Genomic DNA, 26,286 nt, shown 5'->3' with positions numbered 1-26,286 from the left:
TCACTTCCTGCACGCTAAAAAGTTACTACTTTAAAACAAAAGCCAAACACTTGTTTATAGGATTAAGCCTAATTAATAAAACTAACTTACACAGTTTGTAAATTTCACCCTCTCTGGCATTACATGCCCAGAGCCAGCTCATGACGCTCTCCCGAAGGGATGATTTTTTGAACCGGTGGATTATAAGAGAAGTACTCTGCTGGATTAATTAGTGTGGACCTGGATCAGATGACGGACTGGGACCTACTCTAAGGGTAGACCGGTCACGTCAGAGTGAGTCCACAAATTCCTTTTCTACTATTATCTACATCTTTATATTTCCCATTGGAGCGCTGCCTTTGAACTTTGTTTCATTGTGGATTATGGGTGTTGTAACTGAAGGCTCTCGTGGAACAGAGCAAAACATGAATGCAATGTACCTTTGGTGATCTTTCACTCTCCCTCCTCATCTCTCTCCTTGCTCTTCTGTGCTCTTTTGGCGCTTCTTTCTCCTTATCTTTTCCAGTACTGAATTACATAAACCACAAATCGCAGACAAAACAAGTCTTTTAATGTAAAAGTCCTAACAAACTGTACAAAACAGTAACTTTGACATCATGGATGTGATGACTGTGGCCAGAACGTGGTTTGCAGGCAGCACTTGACCGAACAAGCCTGAGATCCATCTGTTGCTTGCTACAAATATACAAGTATGACAATCTCAGAAGCTCCGGGTCCGTGAGATCTTACATCTAAGACTACAAGAAGAGGAGAATAGCAGTTTGGTGGGACCGTTGGATATTGAGTAACTATGCTGCATTACAGAGCAAACCTGGGACAAGGTGACTTCAATGGGAGCTTTTTGCTTACTGTTTAATCTACAGTGGAGATCTCCTGTAATTAAATGCCATGTAAGCAACTGATTAGGCCCTGTTCACACTTAGTGGCACAGACGTCACTAATATTAGGAGCGCTATTTTAGCACTGGTGAAGAATTAAAACTGGCAGCCTCCAGTAATGCTGGCCTTCATTCCGTAGTTTCTGCTTCAGATCATTTCATTGAAACACAAAGAGGACCCAACTTTCTTGGAATACTGAACAGAATGGTGAATATCAAGTCTGCCGAGTTACGTAAAGAGGTAATTCAGGAAACTAGGAAAGCTGTATAACCAACCCTGCAGGAGCTGGAAATGCTTTTACATGGGATAGAAAATTCTGCAACAATGTTGTGGGGTTTGCCATCCCGGCATTCTGCACGGCTAAATGTGGGTTCAGCATCAAAATCTGCATGTTAGGCCTCCTTCCCACGAGCGTGACGGGCTCCGCAGCGTAATATTACGCTGTGAAGCCCGTCACGGCGCCCCCCAGAGCCCCTATACTTACCTGCGGGAGATAGCATGAAATCGCTTCCCCGCCCACCACCGCCGCGTCACCGCTCGTCACCGCTCGTCACCGCCCACCGCTCTCGCGTCACCAGCCGTGTCACGTGCACGGCCGGCCGTGTCACGTGACGCGGCCGGACCGCGTCATTTGGCGTCATATGACGCTCGGCGGTGGGCGGGAAAGCGTTTTTTCACGCTATCTCCCGCTGGTTACAGCGGGAGATAGCGTGAATGGACGGCTTCCATTGACTGCAATGGAAGCCGTCAGTGCGTACAGCCCGTCCTCACCCGCAGAAAATAGAGCATGCTGCGGGTGAGGACGGGAGAAATCGCGGTGCGTAATTCCGCGGTGGAATTACGCATCGTGTGCATTGTGCTATTAGGTTCAATAGAACCTAATAGCTGCGTGCAACGCAGCGGATTTTCGCCGCGAATTACGCGGCGGAAATCCGTTCGTGGGAAGGAGGCCTAAATGTGGCTGAATATTCTGCCCCATGTGAAAGCATCCTTAGAATGAGAACTAAGAAATAGCGGAGTTTCATATATGGGGATCACTGAAAGATATAAAATAAGGTGTAAAAATAAACTTCCCTATTAAAACAAGGCTGTTAGTATTCTGCTCCTCATTGTCACATTCTCAGCATGCGCCTTCTAGACTACACAGCAGCAACATTTTGTGGAACCCCCCCCCCCCCCCTATTTAAAAGGAATAATACCAGAAATTCACAAACTCTCATACATTGTACAAAATTGAAGCAATAAGAACAATTAATCCTAAATATACAAAAGTGAGATCTGGAACCTGAGATTAAAAATAATATTTCGCCATTTGTTCACTGCCAAGGCTCAGTCACTGTGAGTCAGTCTGGATTGTTCCGAATTCTCAGATTCTTAGGGTAAGGTACTCATCCAGAAAGATAATGTTAATTCTGCCAAGCGGTCATCTCCGTCCTGCTAACATGGCCATAACCTTGTAATACTTTATCAGTGTTACATTGTAATCTTTTCCAGAGTTCTTGTAAGACAAGTTCAGCTTAAGGATCCACGAAGGAGACTGAGATGTACCGAGTTCCTTTTGTGGTTGGGAGTCCCTCGTGGTAATGCGTCAGTCGTCCTGGGTGCATCAAGGCCCACCCTTTCCTGGGGGCGTCTATGGAACAGTTGTAGCGGAGGAATCTGCAGCCACCTCCCTGCATAAAACATTGGTTAGTAAGCTTCACATTATGTCCAGAGGGAGGTTACAGAACAAATTAGGAAGGGTTTGGGCTAGATTGCCCATCATTAAATAAGAACCCCACGTTTGTAGAGTATGGTTTACATCATGAGTGTGCCAAGGATACAATGTAACTACAACCCACATCATCTTCATGATAATCAGAAGGCAACAGAGCGACTCTGTAACTGACCTCATAATCTTGTCCCACGCTGTTCAGAGCTATATTAATAGTGAAGGTCGATGCATCGTGGTGCGGGACAAGGGACGGCTGCTCATCAGGTTTGTACCGTACGACAAAGGCCAAGTCAAACTGAGCCTGCAGAAATAAATACAGAGATAATGACGTAAGATGCTGAGATGACCTACATCTATCAGCAAGAGTGGCTGTCCCAAGAGCATCTCTTTTTTTAGGCCGGGACGGATTCCGCAAACTTGCAGTTTTCCATGTAGATCTACATTTAAAGACAGCGCATGGTCCATGTGGAAGAACGAACGCAAGCAGGAATGACATAAAAAAGTAGCCCAACCCCCTGGAAACACCCTTCTATCGCCCAGGCGACATTCTCTTATGCTGTTGTGGTGAGAGCTGTTCTGAGAACCATGCCTTCACAAGGGGATACTGCTTGGCTGGTTTATACTACTTATTTTGGAAGTAGTATAAACCATTTAAGAAATTGCTTATTCTTGTGGAGGAAGAGCTCAGAAGAACAAGCGGAGGTTTCAGTCAGCAGTCTGGATGGTGTGTTGCTCCCCAGACTCCGTCCTACATTGCCTGCCCACAAATTCCTGCTTTCTTTATACCATTTTTTATCTGGTCCCCTAGCAATGTGTGTACGAATCCGCATCCATACACAATGTAATTGCATATGCACTGCAGATTGAATGCATCCATAGAGATCAATCACGCCCATACGCACGGAATCAGTGGTAAATAGAGCCTGCTAGTGTGAGCAAACCGGCGAAAGTCGATGCATTTCAATGCCCACATCTTACCATGTATCCTATGTGTGGACGGCGATTGGAGAACCCACAATTTAAATCCATTCGTCTAGTGCCACAACAGACAGCCATTGTTGTAGCACTACAAGTGAACTGAACATTTGCACAGCTGTTTGGGCCAGCACACACTGTTGGGGTACCAGGGAATACCCTGTGATCAGCTTATCTGTGGGGAAATCTTGTAACCAAATAAGATTGTCCTAAAGGAACAACCCCTTTAACATGGAGGTTCCCCTGGGTTTACTGGTGCAATCTAAAAGTAAAGTATAGACTTGATGAACTCTTTCCCCTACACCTCATGATACCTACCTGAGTATAATAACCTGGAAACATTTTCTCTGTAATGGGGGCCACAAAGTCCAGCAGGAGTTTTTGCCATTCCTTCTCATAATTGATTTGGTTCATGTGAATATCAATTGTTGGGACATTTTCATATCCTCCCTGTAATCTCTGATCCTGTAATGATTCGAAAGCAGGAACAGTGGATAGAATTGGATCATGATTATATGACGCAGTACCGTTTAAAAGCCTGTAAGGGGTAGTAGTAGACTTGAAAGCAGCTATGTATTCTAATGGACAACATCGCCATCTACTGACCATTTCTAAGAATAACATCACCATAATATCCTTCAATTCACATTTACATAGTTTGGAGCACGTGACTACTCCTTACCTTGTTGCCTCCTTGTGACCACTGACCATAATATTCCATTTCCTCCACAAGCTCATCGCATGCAGTGTCGGTAAATAATGGGAACCAGTACACATCTGGACATGGCTGAGCAGAGAAAACATTGGTATTTTAATATGTTAAAACAGTATCAATAAAATTGAGATTACAAAGGTTTTTCCGGGACTGAAATATTGATGACCTGTCCTCGTGATATTGGATCAATATCAGATTGGCGTGGGTCCACCACTCATGCCCCGACTGTCTGAAGAGGTAGCAGCAGGAGCGCACAGCCTCTTCAGGTATGTGACGTCACGTTCGCTGGTCACATGGCCTGAGTGCAGCTCAGTCCCATTCAAATAAATACCAGGCACGGTCATTATGCAATGTATAGCACTGTGCCTGGTATGGACCGAAGCGACCAAAGCTGTCAGCAGAGTGCCTCTGTCACTTCAATCAGCTGATTGGCTGGGGTGCCAAGTGGTAGAGCCCCATTGATCTGATATTAATGACCTATCATAAGGACAGGTCATAACTATCTTAGTGTTGGAACCCACGCCCCCCTAATTCTTGGATGCAAATGTCGAAATCTTCTAAATGGCAGAAGTGGTGCTCAGTCCCATAGCCCTTGGTTTATCCACTAGGTTAACCTTTTATGGATAACTTATGGATACACCTGTTTAACCCTTTGAGGACACCTACAATTTTCATATTTTTATCTCCATTTAATTGTTGTGGATGCAAACTGGACGCCTTTATATTGGTGAATTTTTTATGTTGCCTCTATTCTGTGGGTCAGTACATTATGACATTACCAAGTTTACCTTTTCTTTTCTATAAGGGCTTATTCACATGGGTGAGAATCTCACGCGTGTTTTGTGCATTGTGAGACACACAAAACTCGCATGAAAATAAACTCCATTCTTTTGAATGGCCTTACTCACATGAGCGATTTTTACCACTGCAAGGATAAAAATCGCAGTATGGTTCTATAGTTTAGCGTTCCCTCGGTACACCACGCCCATTGCTTCTAATAGGATCTTAAGACATCACATGGCGTTCACAGGCTGTTTGATGTGCATGTGAGTGTGAGGTTTCCCCATTGAAATCTATGGAAAACACTCTGACACGCTTTAAACATGCTCCTGCGGACCTCATTTTTGCAGAAGCGACGGGAGGTGTTTTTGAATGAAAAATGCCTAACTTTGGTGTGAAAAATGCACTTTGGCTAACGCAGTTTCTCAGCCCATAATCGCGCTTGCTCATGTGAATGTAGCCTGTAGCCTAAAGACAAGCTTTTCAGCAAGAAAATATTTGACCAGAACTGGGAGGCGGCTGTAATGATCCGGCAAAGCACTAATAAAGTGCTCTGCCCGGTCCCTGAAAGGACTGTGCAGTGATACATATTGACCTCCCGGCTACAGCACATACAGCAGCCTCAGAGTAACACAAGGGAGGAGAGCTCCTACAGTGATGTTAGCGCAATTGGCGCTGTTCAAGCTGAAGGCCTTTTCACGATCTTATGTGACCAGTCCCACCTTGGAAGAAGACTGAGGTTAAAGGTACTGCAGCGGGGTTATAATGAGGTGACAAAAAAAATGCAATTCTCACGTGTATGTGCTTTTTTTCCTTTTACAGTGTTCACAAAGTGAGGGATAATTAATGTCATATCTCATTAGTTTGAACATTTATGGAGGTGGCGCTGCCAGTTACATTTAGTTTTTATTATTTATATTTCTTACATTTTTTTTCTAATTTACATTAAAAAAAAATGAATCAATCAACTATGTTACATTTTTTCATTCTCCTAGTGGGACTTGTACTTGCAATCTTCTCTTGAACACTTGTATTGATACCGCAGTGTATATTGTTTCCAGGTTGTCAATAGTAGTACCAGCATGGCAGGCTTAGAGGCCTTCAGTAGTCCTCTGGCTGCTGGGACAACCTAACTACACTCTGTGACTGTGTTGCAGGGGGCTGATTGAGAGACAGAGGAGACCCTTCCTCTAACCACTTAGATGCTGCAGCCATGATTGTTAAACACAGCGGCCCCTCCATACATAAAGTGAGCTAGGCTTCTGGGCCCACTTCATACAAACCATGTGTGCGTGTAATGTATATAATATAGAGCAGATATTTGCATAGTTGCACTATAAATTAAAGATGCTTTTTATTATTGCAGACTCAACCAGACGCTCAGGTGAATAAAATGATGGCGCCCTCTATGATGCATAGAGAGTAGAGCAGCACTTCCACATCTTTCCTCTGAACCCACTGCCAGTACTGATGTCCTACGGGGACCTTTTACCTGGTCTCTGCATTGTGCCAATAGTGGAGCTCCCCTTTACGTCATAGAATGTTGGTTTGGTATCCAACTACATATTCTAATAGTTCATGGATCAGTTTAATATTTTTTACATTCTCGTAGTTTTCAAATTTTACAAATCTTTTATCTAATGAAACTCACCGATTCGATCAGTTTGCGTTTGAGCACCAATGTGTGGTTGGGGTGGATGTATTTTTCTTTCCAATCCTGTCAAAATCAGAGAATGTATTTTGTTATTTAAGGCCAATCTAAAACTTCCAATTCCGTTTATACTCCCGCAGGACAATGTCTTCTGTCCCGAGGATCTTACCTGGATGTTTTCAAATATCTGCCACAGGTCATTGTGGAGGTGAGCCGTCTGATAGTTCTCCAAGGAGAGGATGTGGCCAAATGACTGTCTGTTGGTCACAAACATGAAAACTCCCTGAAGGTGAAGAATAAGAAGTGTATTCAATTAACGGACCCCTTCCCATGGAGAGAAGAGTCATCGCCACTGTCAGCTGATGCAGAAGGTAAATGAAAAGGGTTTCCCGCTGTTACTGAAGCCATTAGCAGGTCCATGCTGTGCAAACCATGGGGAGTATGAACTTGGGACAGGCGTGTACATTGTAGGCATGTCTGTCTTAATCTGTTGCTTTTTTAAAATTTCCTATAGAGAAGCTATGGAAATCACTTGTGAAATATACGTCATGACCCAAAACACAAACCAAAAGTGTAGAAAATGGCCCCAAAAAAACAGCGCAGTGCAACTCAAATGTTTCTATTGACTATTATCTAAATAATTACTAAATCAAGCAAATGTAAACACGACCACCAACATGGTGAAAAGCCATAATTCGTTCACTAGTTACTTCATTTCAGCTCACCTAAAAGCCTTTACTAATTGATTATCATCTGGTGCAATTGTTTGTTTCTCAACAACTAGCCAACAACTTTGCAGGGATCTGCGCGCTTCAGCAACCACAAATCGTGTACAACAATCACGGTGTGTTAAAGCACGCCAACACTGCGGATTCTGAAACTGACCTTTCTAGGCAGAATCCACCCATAGAGCCGCAGCATCGTTCTAGGTTTTATATAATTTGTCGTTTAAATGAAAGGTTCTAAAACTTTCTAATATACTTTGTTTCAATTCCTCCCCCCCATTCAAGATCTGCATTTGCTGTCAGTGAATGAGAACACTCTTGTTTGCATTCAGAAGCTGCACAACAGTCGCTGTGATGAATATTCAATAGAAGCTTAGAATTTGCAGCGCTAATCTCACCGTGATTGTCTTACTGACCTTTCTGCGTACATTGTCACAAAATGCCATGTCTGGGTCCAGACGTCCGCTGTGAAAGAGCTCGTACTGGTTCAGTGCTTTCCTGAGTACACTGCCCTTCACTAAGTAAACATTGGCGATGTAAGGAACATTCCATATCCCACTGCAATACACAGCATCAGTCAGTCAGTAGGTGCAAATAGACATGTTTACCCCACCTTATGGCTGCTGTACATCTATTTCTCTTCTGTATATGTATATAACACTATGCAAGAGAGAAGTACAGCATCAAAGCTCTCCTCTACATAGTGTAATATACATATGCAGAAGGGAACTAAGACATCGGACCTCTCCTGCATGGTGTAATATACATATGCAGAAGAGAACTCAGATATCGGACCTCTCCTGCATGGTGTAATATACATATGTATATTACAGTATGTAGAGGAGAACTCAGATGTCGGATCTCTCTTCTGCATAGTGTTAGAAACAGTTTTCGGATCTCACCCGACATTGGGGCTATGCAGGTAAATCTCAATGTTGGTCCAGGTCCGACACTGGTTTGGAAGGGGTTAAGGACCAAGCACGGTAAATAAACGGCGTTTGGTTCTGGGCTTTAATCCTGATCGATAGCAGAAGTATAGTGCAATCAAGCAGGAGCAGGTTAGGCCCTCGACTGTGAGACACACTGCTACCTTCTCCTTTCCAGGGTACGTAGCACTCAGTGAGCACTATGTACTAAAGAGTGAAAGCGGAAGTCTTAGTTCCACTATATGGCCCAGCAATCACGTAACCGCTGGGTGACCTCTGTCACAGCAGAGCTGTAGGGTCTTAGCAGACTCTGCCAGTGACTACTGTCACACAAGGGAGATGTTTTTCCTTCTAACTGGGGCTCCTATGGATCTCCCAGCTATCGTGGAAAAGTGTGAAATTAAGAAAAAAAGACAATGTGAATGACCCCTAGAGATCATGGAGAACAAAGATGTTGAAAAAAAAATAGTTACAAAAATATGTAAAAAAATAAAAAAACAATAAAAAAAGAATTTATAGAATATAATGAAAATAACATATACATAAAAAAAAGAAAATGACCCACTGCTGACGCCAAGCCAAACTGTCGTCATATGCGCCCTGTAATCCAAAACTATACCAATTATATATCAAACCGTCTGAAAAAAAATGGGGAACCCATTCCTGGACATTTAATGTAAATATACAAATTTTAAAAATAAACTATAAATAAAGAAATAAGCTATTTTTTTAGCTCTTTACCCCCAATAAAACTAAAGAATGAAAGAAAAATCTGTGAAAAAAGATATAAAAAAAATACATGTTATCAAAAAAAAAAAAACGCAGCAAAAATAGTTTTGGTGGCTGAAGGAAAACAAACAAACAAACAAACAAAAAAAAAAGGGCAGTAAAAGCCACCACTGGATAAAATCCCTAAAAAGGGTCTGGTTCTTTAGGACCAAAACAGCCTGATCATTAAAGGGGTTAAAACATAAACCATTTGGTGCATGTCCTGTACATCCTCCAATGGGGAACAGAGTACTCACATTCGGCTCCATAACTGTAGCCCATAATAGATGCTTGTCGGCGGCTCGGTTCCCCTATAGAATGTATCTAATGACCCCGTTTTCCTCTCTTACTTACACTCTCTGTCTCTGAACAATGTCTCTGTAATCCTCTGACCGAGCATAAAACCCATCGGAACTCAGTGCACCCCAAAAGTTTGACCACAGATCCTCAATGCGGCTGACCATAGGAGCAATGATGGATCTGATGAGAGACAATGGAAATAAGTAAAGAGTTCTACCAACATGCAGCTACATGGTATTCGTGGCCACAAACATGGCTTCTTACTTGTTCTGTTCAATCAGACTCAGTAGAACACTGGTGTTTTTCAGAACCACCTGGACATCAATCGAAAAGTAATATTCACACTCCGGGTTCTGGCGGCAGATGTCTCTAGATAGAATGGTCTAAATATTACAATTATTTCATGCTTCATTCAGAGATTAGAGGCTTCTGCGGCTTATTGACACTATCTTAATCAAATGATAACCACCTAAGGCAAGACGTTAAAAGGCTTTCCTGAATGGGAGCTCAAATGGCCGCCATATTTGTTATCAATTCCCCCCCCCCCCTCCCCCCAAAAAAAACAAAAAAACAATTCTGTTGTCTTCACTATTCACTTACATTCCAGCATTACGAGCTTCAGCGAAATTAGAAGCCTCCTCAGGTCCTACATATTTGACATTGTTGTATTCGGAGCTGTGCATCTGCAGGAATTTCTCCACATGTTTCTGGTGATGGAGTTCCTGGGAGAAGAGGACTTGGGTTAGATGTTTTAAAGGTAAAACAGATAAGATACTGCAGCCACCCAACCGGTGGCCGCTGGACCAACCAGCCACCCAACCTGCTGATATTCACCAAGCACAATCCAACCAGTTTGCATTCACTACAATTAAACCAATGAGTCATTCACAAAATTCAACTTCACCAGCGACAATTCACCAACCTTAAAGGTTTTTTTTTAGAAATATCTAAAAGTAAAAAAGGAAAAAAAAGCACTTCCATAGCGCAGGCATCACCAAAGAAGGGATTGAAATTTTTAAGCAGATGCGCTCACCTGAGAGCGCTGCAAGAAAAGCGCTATGCAGAATAAGACCCTCATTTATATTTGTTTTGCAAACTCCTTTCATGTATTTCTTTTATGCAGATTATGGTTTGCGTTTATTAACTATTTCTATTATTGTCTAATACTCTTTTAAAATCAATGACAAAGTTTTAGATTCATATTATATCTTCAATTTGTTTTTACATGCCATGACTGCTGGCATGTGGGGATTGCTGGAGACCCCCATGGCGTCAGATGCTCTGGTATTCCTGCTTGGTTTAACCATTTTAATATCCTTTGTTTCTCTGTTTTTGTAATCTGGCCTGATGAAGGAGTCTGTTTGACTCTGTAACGTGTAGCCCTGATAAAACTGAATATCTTTACCACACGGGATCCAATCTTCGAGGACAGCAGCGATGTTCCTCCTTCCCCCTCACATATCTATTTTTTGATGAATAAACACATTGGTGGCAGTGCCACTCCTCTGGTCTTGTGTTTACTTCTGCTGCGGCGGTCACATGCTTCTTTACCTATATGACCACTGCACTCAATAGGAGGCCCCCAACACGGGACGTCATCCGTGACATCTGGTAAACCTTCTACGTTAGAAGCCCATGTGACCAGTTTAACTGACATCACCAGGCCAGGAGTCTCGGTGACATCACCTGTCTGATGTAATGGCACCTGAGCAGGCACAATGGATTGTATCCACGTGTTGCAGTGTACTGGAAGGACTGCTTTGACTTACATGGTTCGCAATGTAAAGCTGCAGCCTTTTTTTTGGAAACTGCAGGTTGGTCAATCGTTTGAAGAACTCAGAAACAAAAGGCGTCAGCTGCTCGATGAAGATGCCGACCACGACCAATGGGAAGGAGTCATCAGCCTGTTAAAGTAAAGGAGAAGAGGCTTGTTACTGATCATAAAAAGACAAAGAAAACTGCAACACAGAGAGGCGGAGGAGTCCATGGAAATAATCCCTTAATTTAGGAACTTTATTAAAGGGTCTTTGTTAGTTAGTAGAGATGAGCGAACGTGCTGGTTTAGAGCAATTACTCGATCGAGCATCGTTTTTTTCAAGTAACTGCCTAAATCCGGAAAAAGATTCGGGGGGCACCGGGGATGAGCAGGGGGAAGAGAGAGAGAGCTCCCCCGTTTCCCCCTGCTCCACCCCCCCGAATCTTTTCGCCCGAGTAGGCAGTTACTCGAAAAAAGCGATGCTCGATCGAGTAATTGCCCTAAACGAGCGCGTTCGCTCATCTCTATTAGTTAGCTTTCGGGGTCCTATAGGTGATGGCCATAGGGTGATGAAAGCTGAGGGTGAACTAATGAAGACAAATCTCCAAGAATCCAAACCACGTGGAGTGGAATGTTCTGGGTTCTTTCAGGTCACTAAAGTTCAGTTGCTTTACCTTAAATCCTGCCAGACTTCTCAAGCCTTCTTCACAGATGACACAGCCCGTCTCAAAGGTCCAGACACGCGGAATGTAATTTCCCAGGTAATTCATATAAAGCTGAAACACAGACATACATAGAACAGAACGGTTCACTAGAAGAATGAGGGATTCAGCGCTTTCATATCAAAGCTATCTTGTGTTTTTCCTTGTTCCCTCCCGCCCCCTTCCTGTAAAACAACATAACGATACGGGACGTTCACTGAGCGGCAAGAATGACGGGAACTTTATTATGTGTGTCACTACCATCACGGCAATACCAAATTATGCCGCTTTTGTTATACTACTTTAGCAAAATCAAGAACTTTTAAAATGTTTTACATTTGCTTTCTGTCTCCTCCTATTCGGAGGCCCAGAACTATTTTAGATTTTAATTGTTCATATTTGATTATGTTATAGATGGGAATGAGTTTTTTTTTCTTTTTACACAGATTATGTATTGAATAAAAAATAATTAGGTCTCCTAGTGGGACTTGAACATGTGATTTGATTGCTTGTACAATGCACTGTAGCTATAGCTGTATTACAGTACGTATACATACATTGTAGTACATGTGTCTCTGACAAGGAATAATAGAAGTACTAATACAGGAAGTAACTCAGTCTCAGTACAGGATAAGTAATGTAATGTGTGTACACAGTGACTCCACCAGCAGAATAGTGAGTACAGCTCTGGAGTATAATACAGGAAGTAACTCAGGCTCAGTACAGGATAAGTAATGTAATGTATGTACACAGTGACTCTACAGCAGAAGAGTGAGTACAGCTCTGGAGTATAATACAGGATGTAACTCAGGATCAGTACAGGATAAGTAATGTAATGTATGTACACAGTGACTCCACCAGCAGAATAGTGAGTGCAGCTCTGGGGTATAATACAGGATATAACTCAGGATCAGTACAGGATAAGTAATGTAATGTGTGTACACAGTGCCTCCACCAGCAGAATAGTGAGTGCAGCTCTGGAGTATAATAAGAGGATGTAACTCAGGATAAGTAATGTAATGTATGTACACAGTGACTCCACTGGCAGAATTATGAGTGCAGCTCTGGAGTATAATGTAACACAGGATCAGTACAGGATAAGTAATGTGTGTACACAGTGACTTCACCAGCAGAATAAGGAGGGCACTTTACCTTGGATGGTCCATTCCCATTTACTAGGACAGGAAGAGTGTCATAAACTAGGTTTCGGGCTCTCACCCTGCCATTCTCAAACTTTAACACAACATCCCCTGGAAAGGAAAGAAGCGCAGATCACACCCCAATACACTAATGTAATTTATAGTCTGCATTTTACACTGGAATCTGCTGTAGTTTTAAAACCATACCCTGCCTTATCAGAGGCTTAGACTGCAGTTATATCCCTCATCCGCAGCTCACACTGCATCTCAGCTTGTTTAGCCTCACTGATGTGTATAGCACAAGATAAGCAGGATAGGAGTACATGGAGAACTGGTTCAAGCAGCCAGCTCTCCGGTATGACAATGGAAGTACAGGTGGTTGTCAAGTGTGCTGAGGGAAAAAAAGGCTGAATATATGTAAATATGGCTGATATGTGCATCCAAGGTTTCCGTCACGAGGATTCATGATGGAAATTCTGGATGTATACATTTAATGGTTGCCACCAGGTGGTTAATCCTTAGGCTGCCATTAGTACTGCAATGTATACTCTTTTCAGTGGACATCTTTACATTATACCTTTGACTAGCGCAGTCTGCTTTGCCGTGTCATGCAGAAAAACACACAAGCACCTGAACGGAGGCCAAATGATATAAAGGTGCAGTTTGGAGGATATGGACTGCCCTGCCTGGGGGAAAGTACTGCAACATTCACAAATGGAATTAAAGTATGATAATACTGATAATAGATAGACTTTTTATTGGACAACGCTCCACAAACATGTTGTCTCATAAAGCATGTTCTGCCATACTATCCAATTCATTGGTGGATGTCCGAGCGTGCTTTCATGTGGTCCATATCCTTTAATCTTCACCTTTACATCCACCGTTCATGCACTGAGCAGCAGGGTCTGTTTGTGCCCACGAGAATGCAGCAGCCATGGAATGGTGTTAGTCTTCACTAGTTATACATACGCTTGCACAAGCTCTAGAGGCGAGCATTCACCTGGCTGATCATCATACATCTTCATCTTGTTCAGCACATACTACTCTATGGTGCGCAGTGTATGTTTTTTCTTGCAGAGGTCACGCTGACCTTCATTAGGTGAATGGGGGTCTATGGATCCGTTTACTTTATGCGCTGGGGGATTTTGGCTGTGTTCACACATTACAGATGCAATCACATAGCAGTTTCACCATGATTTTGGGAAGATCCACAGCAAAAGCAAACTTGGGTGACAATATGTGAGCATAGCTAAAAACCTCATGACACAATCGGGAGGAGTATTGTCTCTCTGTGAGGAGAGCACCTAGAAGGTGAGTAAGGAGACTTATAAGGCCATACATGCTCCTCTGGGTAATATACCAATAATTAGGATGGAGCAATACCTCTGCAGCGCCACCTATTGGACAGTAGCTTTCCTTCAAATCAATGTCAAACTCTTTATGCAGGTCTTAACAAAGATTGGGAATTGCAATTCCCAATCTTTGTAAGACCTTTATAAAAGGTTTGACATTGATTTGAGGGAATGCTGCCATCCAGTAGGTGGCGCTGCAGAGGTATTGTTCCATCTGCCTTATTTCCTCATTACACAAAACCTCACGTTTGAAAAGATTTACTTACCCTCAGAGCCTTGAAAATTCTGGAAGAGTCGACATCTGTGATCTAACGTGATGTTAATCTTCTCCTTAATTAATAAAACAAATAGAAAGAGGAATAAGCTCTGCAGCTGTCACTCGTTCTTGTACATATGGCTACATTTAGTCATGCAATGTGAGCAGCACTCCAGGCACGAGCTGGTGTCTTCCTGTGCCACGGAACTGTAGCTTATACAAAAATGTCCTAAATTGTTGGAAATATACAGTTATGATCAATATCACAACTTCACAGGTGAAGATCTCTGCACTACAAAACATTGACAATGTTACTGTGACATGGGGGGGGGATATACATGGGGCAGTATTAGAGTAGTTATATTCTTGTACGTAGCAGGCAGTATTATAGTAGTTATATTCTTGTACATAGGAGGCAGTATTATACTAGTTATATTCCTGTACATAGGGGGCAGTATTATAGTAGTTATATTTCTGTACATAGGGGGCAGTATTATAGTAGTGATATTCTTATACATAGGAGGCAGTATTATAGTAGTTATATTCTCGTACATAGGGGCAGTATTATAGTAGTTATATTCTTGTACATAGGGGCCAGTATTATAGTAGTTACATTCTTGTACATAGGAGGCAGTATTATAGTAGTTATATTCTTGTACATAGGAGGTAGTATTATAGTAGTTATATTCTTGTACATAGGAGGTAGTATTATAGTAGTTATATTCTTGTACATAGAGGGCAGTATTAGAGTAGTTATATTCTTGTACATAGAGGGCAGTATTAGAGTAGTTATATTCTTGTACATAGGAGGCAGTATTATAGTAGCTATATTCTTGTACATAAGAGGTAGCATTAAAGTAGTTATATTCTTGTACATAGGAGGCAGTATTATAGTAGTTCTATTCTTGTACATAGGAGGCAGTATTATAGTAGTTCTATTCTTGTACATAGGAGGCAGTATTATAGTAGTTATATTCTTGTACATAGGGGACAGTATTATAGTAATTATACTCTTATACATAAAAGCAATATTATAGTAGTTTTATTCTTGTACATAGGAGCAGTATTATAGTAGTTATATTCTTGTACATAGGGGACAGTATTATTAGTAGTTATACTCTTATACATAACAGCAATATTATAGTAGTTATATTCTTGTACATAGGGGGCAGTATTATAGTGGTTATATTCTTGTACATGGGGAGCAGTATTATAGTAGTTATATTCTTGTACATAGAGGTAGTATTATAGTAGTTATATTCTTGTACATAGGAGGCAGTATTATAGTAGTTATATTCTTGTACATAGGGGGCAGTATTATAGTAGTTATATTCTTGTACATATGGGCAGTATTATAGAAGTTATAGTCTTGTACATAGAGGTAGTATTATAGTAGTTATATTCTTGTACATAGGGGGCAGTATTATAGTACTTATATTCATGTACATAGGGAGCAGTATTATAGTAATTATATTCTTGTACATAGGGTGGCAGTATTATAGTAGTTATATTCTTGCACATAGGGGGCAGTATTATAGTAGTTTTCTTGTACATAGGAGGCTGTATTATAGTAGTTATATTCTTGTACATAGGGGCCAGTATTATAGTAGTTATATTCTTGTACATAGAGGGCAGTATTAGAGTAGTTATATTCTCGTACATAGGGGCAGTATTATAGTAGTTATATTCCTGTACATAGGGGGCAGTATTATAGTAGTTATATTCTTGTACATAGGAGGCAGTATTATAGTAGTTATATTCTTGTACATAGGGGCAGTATTATAGTAGTTATATTCTTGTACATAGGGGGCAGTATTATAGTTGTTAAAGTCTTGTACATAGGGGTCAGTATTGTAGTAGTTATATTCTTGTACATAGGGGCAGTATTATAGTAGTTTTCTTGTACATAGGAGGCAGTATTATAGTAGTTATATTCTTGTACATAGGGGCCAGTATTATAGTAGTTATATTCTTGTACATAGGAGGTAGTATTATAGTAGTTATATTCTTGCACATAGGGGACATTATTATAGTAGTTATATTCTTGTACATAGTGGGCAGTATTATAGTAGTTATATTCTTGTACATAGTGTACATTATTATAGTAGTTATATTCTTGTACATAGGGGGCAGTATTATAGTAGTTATATTCTTTTACATAGGAGTTAGTATTATAGTAGTTATATTCTTGTACATAGGGAGCAGTATTATAGTAGTTATATTCTTGTACATAGGAGGTAGTATTATAGTAGTTATATTCTTGTACATGGGGGGCAGTATTATAGTTGTTATATTCTTGTGCATAGGAGGCAGTATTATAGTAGTTATATTCTTGCACATAGGGGCAGTATTATAGTAGTTATATTCTTGCACATAAGGAGCAGTATTATAGTAATTATATTCTTGTACACAGGTAGCAGTATTTTAGTAGTTATTTTCTTGTACATAGGGAGCAGTATTATAGTAGTTATATTCTTGTACATAGGAGGCAGTATTATAGTAGTTATATTCTTGTACATAGGAGGCAGTATTATAGCAGTTATATTCTTGTACATAGGAGCAGTATTATAGTAGTTATATTCTTGTACATAGGAGGCAGTATTATAGTAGTTACATTCTTGTACATAGGAGGCAGTATTATAATAGTTACATTCTTGTATACAGGAAGCAGTATTATAGTAATATTCTTGTACATAGGGGGCAGTATTATAGTAATATTCTTCCACATAGGTGGCAGTATTATAGTAGTTTTCTTGTACATAGGAGGCTGTATTATAGTAGTTATATTTTTGTAGATAGGGAGCAGTATTATAGTAGTTATATTCTTGTACATAGGAGGCAGTATTATAGTAGTTATATTCTTGTACATAGGGGGCAGTATTATAGTAGTTATATTCTTGTACATAGGAGTCAGTATTATAGTAGTTATATTCTTGTACATGGGAGACAGTAATATAGCCGTTATATTCTTGTACATAGAGGGTAGTATTATAGTAGTTTTCTTGTACATAGGAGGCTGTATTATAGTAGTTATATTTTTGTACATAGGGAGCAGTATTGTAGTACTTATATTCTTGTACGTAGGAAGCAGAATTGTAGTACTTATATCTTTGTACATAGGGGGCAGTATTATAGTAATTTAATTGATTGTGAGCACCCAATGGGGACAGAACCCTATGATGTACAGCGCTGTGGAATATGTATGTGCTATATAAGTTAATAAAATTAATACTTATCTTGCACATAGGGGGCAGTATTACAGTAGTGAATATTCTTGTACATTGAAACAGTAATAATATACATATATACAACTTATATGGCGTGGTTTATTATCAAAACAACTCTGTCTTTATGTTATACATTATATATCACTACACGCTATGCCTCACACTGACTTATCATCACCATAGCATATACAGGGTGGGCCATGAAAAAATAGCCTAGCATCACACTCTTATGAAGGCTGTCTAAAAAAAGATCTGTCTCTGTTGCCCATACAACCAATCCCAGCGCAGCTTTCATTTCTTATACTGCTGATGTAACATGAAAGCTGTGTTATGCTTGGGTGCTATGGGCAACAGAGACAGATCTTCTATTAGACAGCCTTTATAAGAGTGTGGTGCCGGGCTAATTTTCCGTGGCCACCCTGTACAAACTACACTGGAATGTTTTTTTCCAGGAAATATTTAAATTAGCTGCGCTAAGAATGCATTATAACTATTAGGCCTCCTTCACACAAGCATATGCAGAATTGAGCGCTGCATCTTTGCAAAACGAACAATACTTTTTTACGTGCACATTGGCGTATTTTGCTGTACTTTTTACGCCAGCAAGGCATGTTCCTTTATGTGTGGCAAAGACTCACTGATTGAAATTGCTAATTAGTCCCACATGTGTTCTTTTTACTGCGCAATAGGCATTTCATGCAACTCCTAGCGTATTTTGTGTGCATTCGAATTGACTTCTATGGGGAGTTTTGGTGTGCAAATGTGCAGGAAAATGGAGCATGCTGCAGTTTCGTTTTTTTGCGCTACCAAAACGTGCACGTAAACGAACCCACTGAAATCAATGTGTTATATTCACTGTGTGTTGCGCACGCAAACACACCTGTGTCAAGGGGCCTTATTCCTAATTCCACTGAAGGATTTTGCTACCATGGATATTTTTAAACTGAATGGATTTCAAAAGTTCGATCCACTTATCTAAGCCACAAATAGCCACAAAGCACTTGTCATGTCGCGGTCACAACTGCTCTTGGCCACTCATACGGCTTTTGAGCGGACTGATTAAAACAAACTAAGTGGGCTGTTTGATCATCACCCGGCCATGGCCCCTGATATTACTTACCCTTTTTACTGGGTCTAGGAAGATTTTAGTGTAAAATAGCTGGTCACTGCTCTCGTCAGCCCCGTCCCATTCTGCCACCAGTTTATGCAGCTGTGAAGCATAACCTATAAAAGCTGCAAGCAAGACAGATGACTATTATAAAAGGCAGAAGTAAATAATCAGAGCAAATCATCTATAACCTCCCCAGAAATAAAATCATGCTGAGAAAACAATGGCAATTTGCCATGAGCGCTCTGCTGGCCATTCAAGTAAAGGAAACCTCAGACAAGCACCCACGGAGTTAAAGCACACCTAACATTTCAGATGACTTTTCAAAATAAGCTGCCATGTGTAGGTGAGGAATAATACTATTTTGGGCCATTATTTGACTTATATCCTGTATTTTCCCCATGTTCCCCTCTGCAGAGTGTACAGCTGATTCTCAATTCTCTCAGGACTGGTGGAAGGGGTCAGGTTGCTGTAGTATGTGTGTTGTGTTCTATAGACTTGCGGATTCTGATCTCTAAATGTCTGTAACATACACAGACCTCAAATCATCATGTAGTATAGTGTACAGCAAGAGTGAGCAGTGCAGCTGTGATTTCTGCAGCTAGAACACAGTTAACAGTGCCTTATTATTAGCTTGCAGGTGGTGTCTGTGTACATCTTTCCTTCCCTCCACCTCCTCCCCTCTGTTCTCTATACATTTCAATAAGCACAATTAGTCATCATCCCCCCTTCACATCTCCTGCAAATTACCTGAGCACAGATAGTGGACAGCAAGCTAGGAGAAAGGGAGACCCCTAGTGGCTGGCACTTTAGAGAGGTTTTTCAGCACAAAACTGTCTTTTTAGGCAAATAAAATATATTAAAGTTTTGCTCATTATCACACTGGCTATCATATAAGCACAAGGCATTTGAAACGTTAATGAATGTTTGAAGAAACCCTCTGCTTTCAGGGCAAAATTCTATCCCAGTTCCGGAGGTGGAGAGGAGTATATTACTTGCAGTTGTTCTGCTCTGCTGCCCCTCCGATCCCTTGGTTCTAGGCCTACTTTTTGGCTGTCCAAAGTTACCACAGCAGTTTTCTAATTACCTAATGCACACTGTGCACTGCTCTGCGATTGTCTAGTGTTGATCACGTAAGCAGCCCCAGCCAATCACAGAGCAGGTATACTGCAGCGGTAGTCTAATGTTACCAATGCTCTATGGGGACTAGGTAGTCAGAAGATTGCGTCAACTCTCTTAGACAGTAGAATATGGGACTCGGTACTGGCGGATTGGAGGGACAAGAGAGAAGAACAACTGCAGGTAACATCCTCCCCCTCCGGACCTGGTTCAGAAACTTATCCTTAAACCGGAGGGTCACTTTAAGGCATTCTACAAACGGTAATAAGCCTGCGAATAGTAGTACTCCCAGCTCAAAGCCATACCTGTGGAGCCCAGAAACCGCTTGCCCTCTCTGACAGCCGGATACTTGGGCTCCAGACGCCGCTCAGGATAAGCGACGGCTTCGGCTGTGAAGACCACTTTACTTTTCGTTTGCTTGAACTTCTTTAGGAGTTCTGCTGCACCGGAGGCAAACACCGTGTCATAACTGCAAAATATTAGCACAGGACGATATCAATAAGACAAGACAATATCAATCACCTGGACCAATGAGCACGGTACCTGGCTTCTGAGAATCTGTGTCATTACTGAGGCACAAGATGCCTCATACCTCATGCTGTTCCATATCAACGTGGACTGTGGAGCCATCCTTACTTAATACCTTTCAGTGAAGAGGATGACGAGGTCCTCATTGTCCACATACTGTTCCAAATCTGTTTTCAGGAGTCGCACTTTCTGCCCATCTCCATGCCATTCTTCTCCATGTCCTAGGACCTGCGGGTGAGAATTAGAGGGGCTTGTCACAATGGATACACCCCCTTAAATGTATAAGGAGTTCATCTGCAGAAAGGAACAAGATCACTAAAATTCCTTTGTCTTTATTCGCTCCTACTTTGGACTAAGGATTTGTCTTATTTGTTTTGTCAGTCCTCAGGTATTTCCTGCCCGTCTTGGAATTCTTCACCAAGATGCCCCGAGGATCAGAAGCTTTTAGGTGATTTTAGATGGAAGGCTTAGGCTTAGGCCGCTCTCACACAAGTGCACGTAAAAATGCTGCATGTTTTACTGCGTGCAGAGCTGCTTTGTGGGCGCATTTCCTTGTGTTTTTACACAAGTTTTGTTTGTGTTGTTAGTGCGCAACTTTTTTTTCCCTCCTCCCGGTGGCATAGTAAGCTGGTTAAAAAAATGCAGTATTATGATTGCAATTGCGTATTTACTGCATCTTTTACATACCGCATTCATTTCAATGGGCGATTTAGTGTGTGAAATATACAAAAAAATACCGAAAATAGGACATGCAAATGCGATTTGGTGTGCATATATTATGTGGCGCAGAAACGCTAGTGAGAAGAGCCCCATTGAAATAAAAAGATGCTTAGTGCTGCATATTACGCTTGTGTGAGAGTACAAAGAGATAGAAAAGGGGTGGAGCAAGCCCGGTGTGTATGAGGGTTCGGGGCCCGGTAGGATGTCTGCGAACCAGAAGCCTCAAGGAGCTGAAGAAAAAAAAAGGGTAAATTTGTGTGGAAATGAATTTCACTAGGAGGCGCTGGCGACCAAAGAGCCACCAACTGGTGGGCAAAATAGAGCGAAGGGAGAAACAACACTAGTAATCCGGCGCCACTCTCCAATGAATCTCAACAGGCAGCGGGATAAGATTTATCCAACTTCTCTTTTTATTGTCTCAATTATAACCATCAGATACGTGTTTTGGGGTAGGCCCCTTCATAAGTCAAGCTGGGTTAGACATAACTCTTGGGGCTAAACCCAGAAGTGCTGATTTTACTAGAAGGCGCTGTGAGCCTAACCAGGGAACACCGGGAGACGTGGCCTGGACAACAGTGGTCTATGTCTAACCCAGCTTGACTGATGAAAGGGCCTACCCCAAAACGCGTATGTGTTGACACAATAAAAAGAGGAGTTGGATAAATCTTATCCCCCTGCCTGTTGAGATTCATTGGAGAGCGGCGCCGGACTACCAGTATTGTTTCTCCATTTGCTTGTGTGAGGTGGCCTTATCTTTTTAGAAATTAGTAGATCAGATTTGACCGCTAATCATTCAGTGTAAATACAGCCAAGGATCCAACAATGGAGGATAATTAGTTCGCTTATCATTCATTTCATGCAAGCCTGAAAGTCCTCGTTGGCTTATATGCTAATTGTTCGGTTTAAACGCCCATCGTTCAGTCAGTCTCATTCACTTATAGAGTAGCGAACGTTCCGTCTGAAAGCGCCCATCTTCACGCACCTTCACTTTGTAGTTGAAGCACTGTGCCGATCTCTGAAATCTCCTGAAGCCGTCTGTCTCTTCAGTGGCCACCGTTAAGACTAACAGATTGTCTGTAAGAAGGAGAAGGATAAATTATGGTAAAGAGTCATCACCCACACAGCGCCACTATCCCGTAGCAGTCCCATACTGGTCTCTCGTAAGGAACCCATCGGTTGACTTGGAACCAGCGACATCATTAAAGCCAACCACATATATAGGTAAAGGTAATCATCCCATAAAGAACATTCTGCAGCTTTCTAATATGCTTTGGATTTCAATTCCTCAGCATTTTAAGATATCTGATTGCTGTCAGTGACTAGAATTGTTGTTTTTGGTAACAGTTAGAGGCAGGAGGTCCATCCTGATCAAACCCAGCTGACACAGGCCTGATTAACACTTGCCTAGGGCAGGTTTTTAAGCTTATACATTAGTGTTTCCCAACTGCGGTCCTCAAGGCAACCCAACAGCTCAAGTTTTCAGAATATCCTACAGTAAGAACACTTGAGGCACTGACAATAATTACATCTCATGCGTAATCCTGAGGAAATCCTGAACACCTGACCTGCCGTAGTGCCTTAAGGACTGGAGTTGGGAAATGATGTTCTAGATATTAACAAAGATTGTTCCGATTCAATGACAGCAAGCAGAGATCTTGTGGTAAAGAACAGGAACATAGATCTCACAACATAAGAGAAAAAATGTAATACACAAATACGCATAAGGCTCCACGGTGACTACATAAAAAAATGAATATATTACCTAGCAGGCTCGGTCCAGGTTCCTCCAGCTGATCTCATCGCGGCCGGAATCGCAGTTCGGCACGGTTCCGGCAGTCCTCAGCTGCTCGTACAACATCACTTCCTGGTTACAAGATCCATAAATCCCACCTCAGGGGATTTGATGGCTGTGATTGGTTCTTCGACTGCTGCTCAGACAATTAATGCAGCGCTGGATTAACCAATACAATGGCTGTGATTGGCTGTGGCTCAGCCAATTCATAAATCCCGCCTCTACAACGCGATAGCTGTTGATTGGTTCTTCTACCACTGCTCAGCCAATCAATGCAGCGCTGGATAAACCAATCACAGCCATTGCATTGGTTATTATGAGTGGCCGAGGACTGCAAGAAGAGCATTGGAGCTGTAGAGAGCAGCGAGAGGGTCCTGGACCAAGCCTGCTAGGTATAAGACTTTCCTCGAAAATAAGACCAAGTGCCTTTTTTAGGGCAAAAAATAATATAAGACAAGGTCTTATTTACGGGGAAACACGGTATATCGGTATGAATGATGGTGATAGGTGGGGGTCAGGCTCCTGGAACCCCCACCAATCCCAGGAACAGAGATTCCTACTCTCCCCCTATTCCTCTAGGTAAATTAGCTATGTATGTATGTTCACTTTCCATTATGGCAATGGAATATAGTGAAACAGCCAAGAGAGGTGGTAGATGGTAAGAGCTGCAATATGTAATCCGACATCTTTGCTATAAGTGGGAAATATCTTCAGCCATCTGGATCTGCTTTCCTCATTATTCTTACATGGAAAAACAATGTTGAAAGACGTGATGTGACCCGAAATTTAGTCTTTTCCTCCTTATTGACAAATAAGTAAAGACAGAACTTATAGGGACATTTAAACTAAACGATTTCCTCCCTCCTATGGTTGCCATGTCAGGCTGGGAGGAAGATTACTGGAGTTTTTTAATTTACATCTACATGTGTGATATCCATCCCTCATCTTATACCGCTGCTGCTGTGTTATAATCTGCCAGTGTTAGTTTTAGTGGCCCATTAAATACAGCGCTGTTCATCCCATCCTCGGCTCCTGCACTGAGCAGGGGGTTGGATCTGATGACCCTGGGGGTCCCTTCCATCTCTACCATTCTATGATATAGAATTACTAAATATAAAAATTCCTTTTTAATGAGTTCTTGGGTGGAAAAAGTCTGCCGCATCAGACAAGGAAGGTATTTGTGGCACTGAAACGTGTACGATTACAGCTGTGAGCTGAAACTGTATTATCGGTGGGCTGCCCAATGCCGGCGCTGCCTGGAGTGACGGGGAATGAATGGGTCTACTTGTTCTCATCTCCCATCACATTCTACACTCCGGCTACAAAACCGTCCCCCCAAACTGATCGGTGTAACTTATATAATGTCCACAACCTCATGGAAGACGACTATTTTAGCTGCACCCGTCCAGTTTCATTTCCAGGATGCAGTTTATGCAAAGCAAATTTATATCGTCTCCTTTTTTCGGGCATTTTTTTCCACGCTTTAAAAAAAAAAAAAAAAAAAAAAAAAAAAGAAAGAAAAGTACACACTATATATATATATTTCAATCGCTGCACCACTAACATTTTTCTTTTTTCACCAAGAAAGGTTGTTTTTTTTTCTTGAAGGACAAATTGTATTTTTTAATAGCATCATTTGTTGAGCCATACTATGTTTTGATTTCTTTTCAATCCTCTTTTTGTAGGGTGAGATATGGCAAAAATCTCCAGGTGCCATAGCAGCCCATCGGGACCCCACTATCTGGGGGAGATGTTCGATGGGTGACAGAGGGAGCCCCCTCCCTCAGTCAGCCCTTTATATGCTGTGGTCGCATTGCTGTTTCAGTAAGTGCCAGGCTGGGTCTTCAGTGCCTTCTCTTCTTGACACAGAAGACCCGTGCCAAGATTCCGATGCAGCGCTGTAAACAGGTGCATGCATTAGAATAACGCCCCTTAACAGCCACAGTAAAAAGGAGTATGGGTGGTCATTAAGGGGTTAATCCCATTCTCACTTGGACTTATTACTAGAATCTTGGGACGCAAATGATTCTTCTTTAGGCGACTCTAAATTATTGACAGGCGAAACCAACACAAGTAGGTGGGGGTCATCAAAATGTTATGTATAGCAAGTAGGTGGGGTCTAGGAAGATAGCATAGGAAGTGCGTATGGTCGTGGGATTATGGTGAGCGGGGTCTGTAGCAGGTGCTCCATCTTGCATCAATCCTAATTCAGCGGCAGTGAGCCCACTGTACTGTAGTGGCTCCGGGCATTTGCCCAGGTGCTGATGCCAGCCCACCAGGACTACTCCCTGTAGCACCTATGGCATTCCCCCTGGCTTCCACTGAGTTCACAGAGGGCTGCAGCCCCTTATATAAGATACTGGACCCCCACTGCTGGCTCGTCTCAGCGACCAGTCATGGTGATTTTCCCCTTTAATATCAAGTATTTCGGGAAACATTGCTTCCTTATTGCCCCTCCATATCCAGGATGGAGCCCATGCCCAATGATGTCTCAGCAGATTGCACTGCTGTATATGACATTGTGACCAGTGATCTACTGATGACTCCAGCTCCTTCTACCTGAGAAGCTCCAACAGACGAAGTCCCTAATGATGGGGTAAGTCCTCTCATTGCCCTGGAGATGCCCCCCACACATGCAGGAAACCTGTAAGAACCATAGGCACACCACAATACTTTAGGACTATATACATGTGACTGCATACAGCTATATCCAAGCAACTCACCCGCTGGACTGGAGCTAAGGGCCCCAGGGGCCACACAAGCAAGGAGCAAAGAGATCAGGAGCCCCAGGAACATGTCGCACCTTCCACAGTAGCTTCCACCGGATCCCAGCGACCCCCGGACTCCTCAGGACCCTGCCACGCAATGGCCACGCCCCCTGCCGGCCCTGCTAATGTCTCTCATTGCAACGCTCGAAGCTGATTGGGCCAAAAAGTTCTGGAGTCCCACCCGAGCCACGACAAGGGAACTTTGGGAAACTCTTTCGCTCCCGTAACCCCGGGCTGGAAGCGTGTAGGGTTAATGTTCTGATATTAGAGGCAGCTTATCTCCTGCTTAACCTGTCATCTGGAGCCATTTATCACTTGGAGCCCGATAATGGAGGCTCCAGCCGAGGAGGACAGCAGCGAGATGGAACTTTCCAGATACCTGGCC

The 26,286-nt window shown here is 42.1% G+C and overlaps 1 protein-coding gene across 1 annotated transcript; it reads right to left on the bottom strand.

Annotated features, from left to right (window-relative positions):
* Window positions 1–528: 528 nt before the first annotated feature.
* On the bottom strand, window positions 529–26,003 carry PLOD1 (procollagen-lysine,2-oxoglutarate 5-dioxygenase 1). The gene is made up of 19 exons (XM_066607470.1): window positions 25,857–26,003; window positions 22,324–22,415; window positions 20,737–20,849; window positions 20,399–20,562; window positions 18,987–19,099; window positions 14,650–14,713; window positions 13,042–13,139; window positions 11,863–11,964; window positions 11,202–11,336; window positions 10,033–10,154; window positions 9,697–9,801; window positions 9,487–9,612; window positions 7,855–7,996; window positions 6,883–6,996; window positions 6,714–6,779; window positions 4,250–4,354; window positions 3,886–4,032; window positions 2,768–2,893; window positions 529–2,551 (listed from the first exon to the last, which is right to left on the bottom strand). The coding sequence occupies exons 1-19, from the start codon at window positions 25,927–25,929 to the stop codon at window positions 2,396–2,398; spliced, it is 2,163 nt and encodes a 720-aa protein (XP_066463567.1). The 5' UTR covers window positions 25,930–26,003; the 3' UTR covers window positions 529–2,395.
* Window positions 26,004–26,286: the final 283 nt, after the last annotated feature.

Source organism: Eleutherodactylus coqui, chromosome 6 (assembly GCF_035609145.1).
Source record: "Eleutherodactylus coqui strain aEleCoq1 chromosome 6, aEleCoq1.hap1, whole genome shotgun sequence".
Taxonomy (NCBI): domain Eukaryota; kingdom Metazoa; phylum Chordata; class Amphibia; order Anura; family Eleutherodactylidae; genus Eleutherodactylus; species Eleutherodactylus coqui.
The sequence above is the reverse complement of the archived record's forward strand: the minus strand, read 5'-3'. Positions and strand labels throughout refer to the sequence as shown.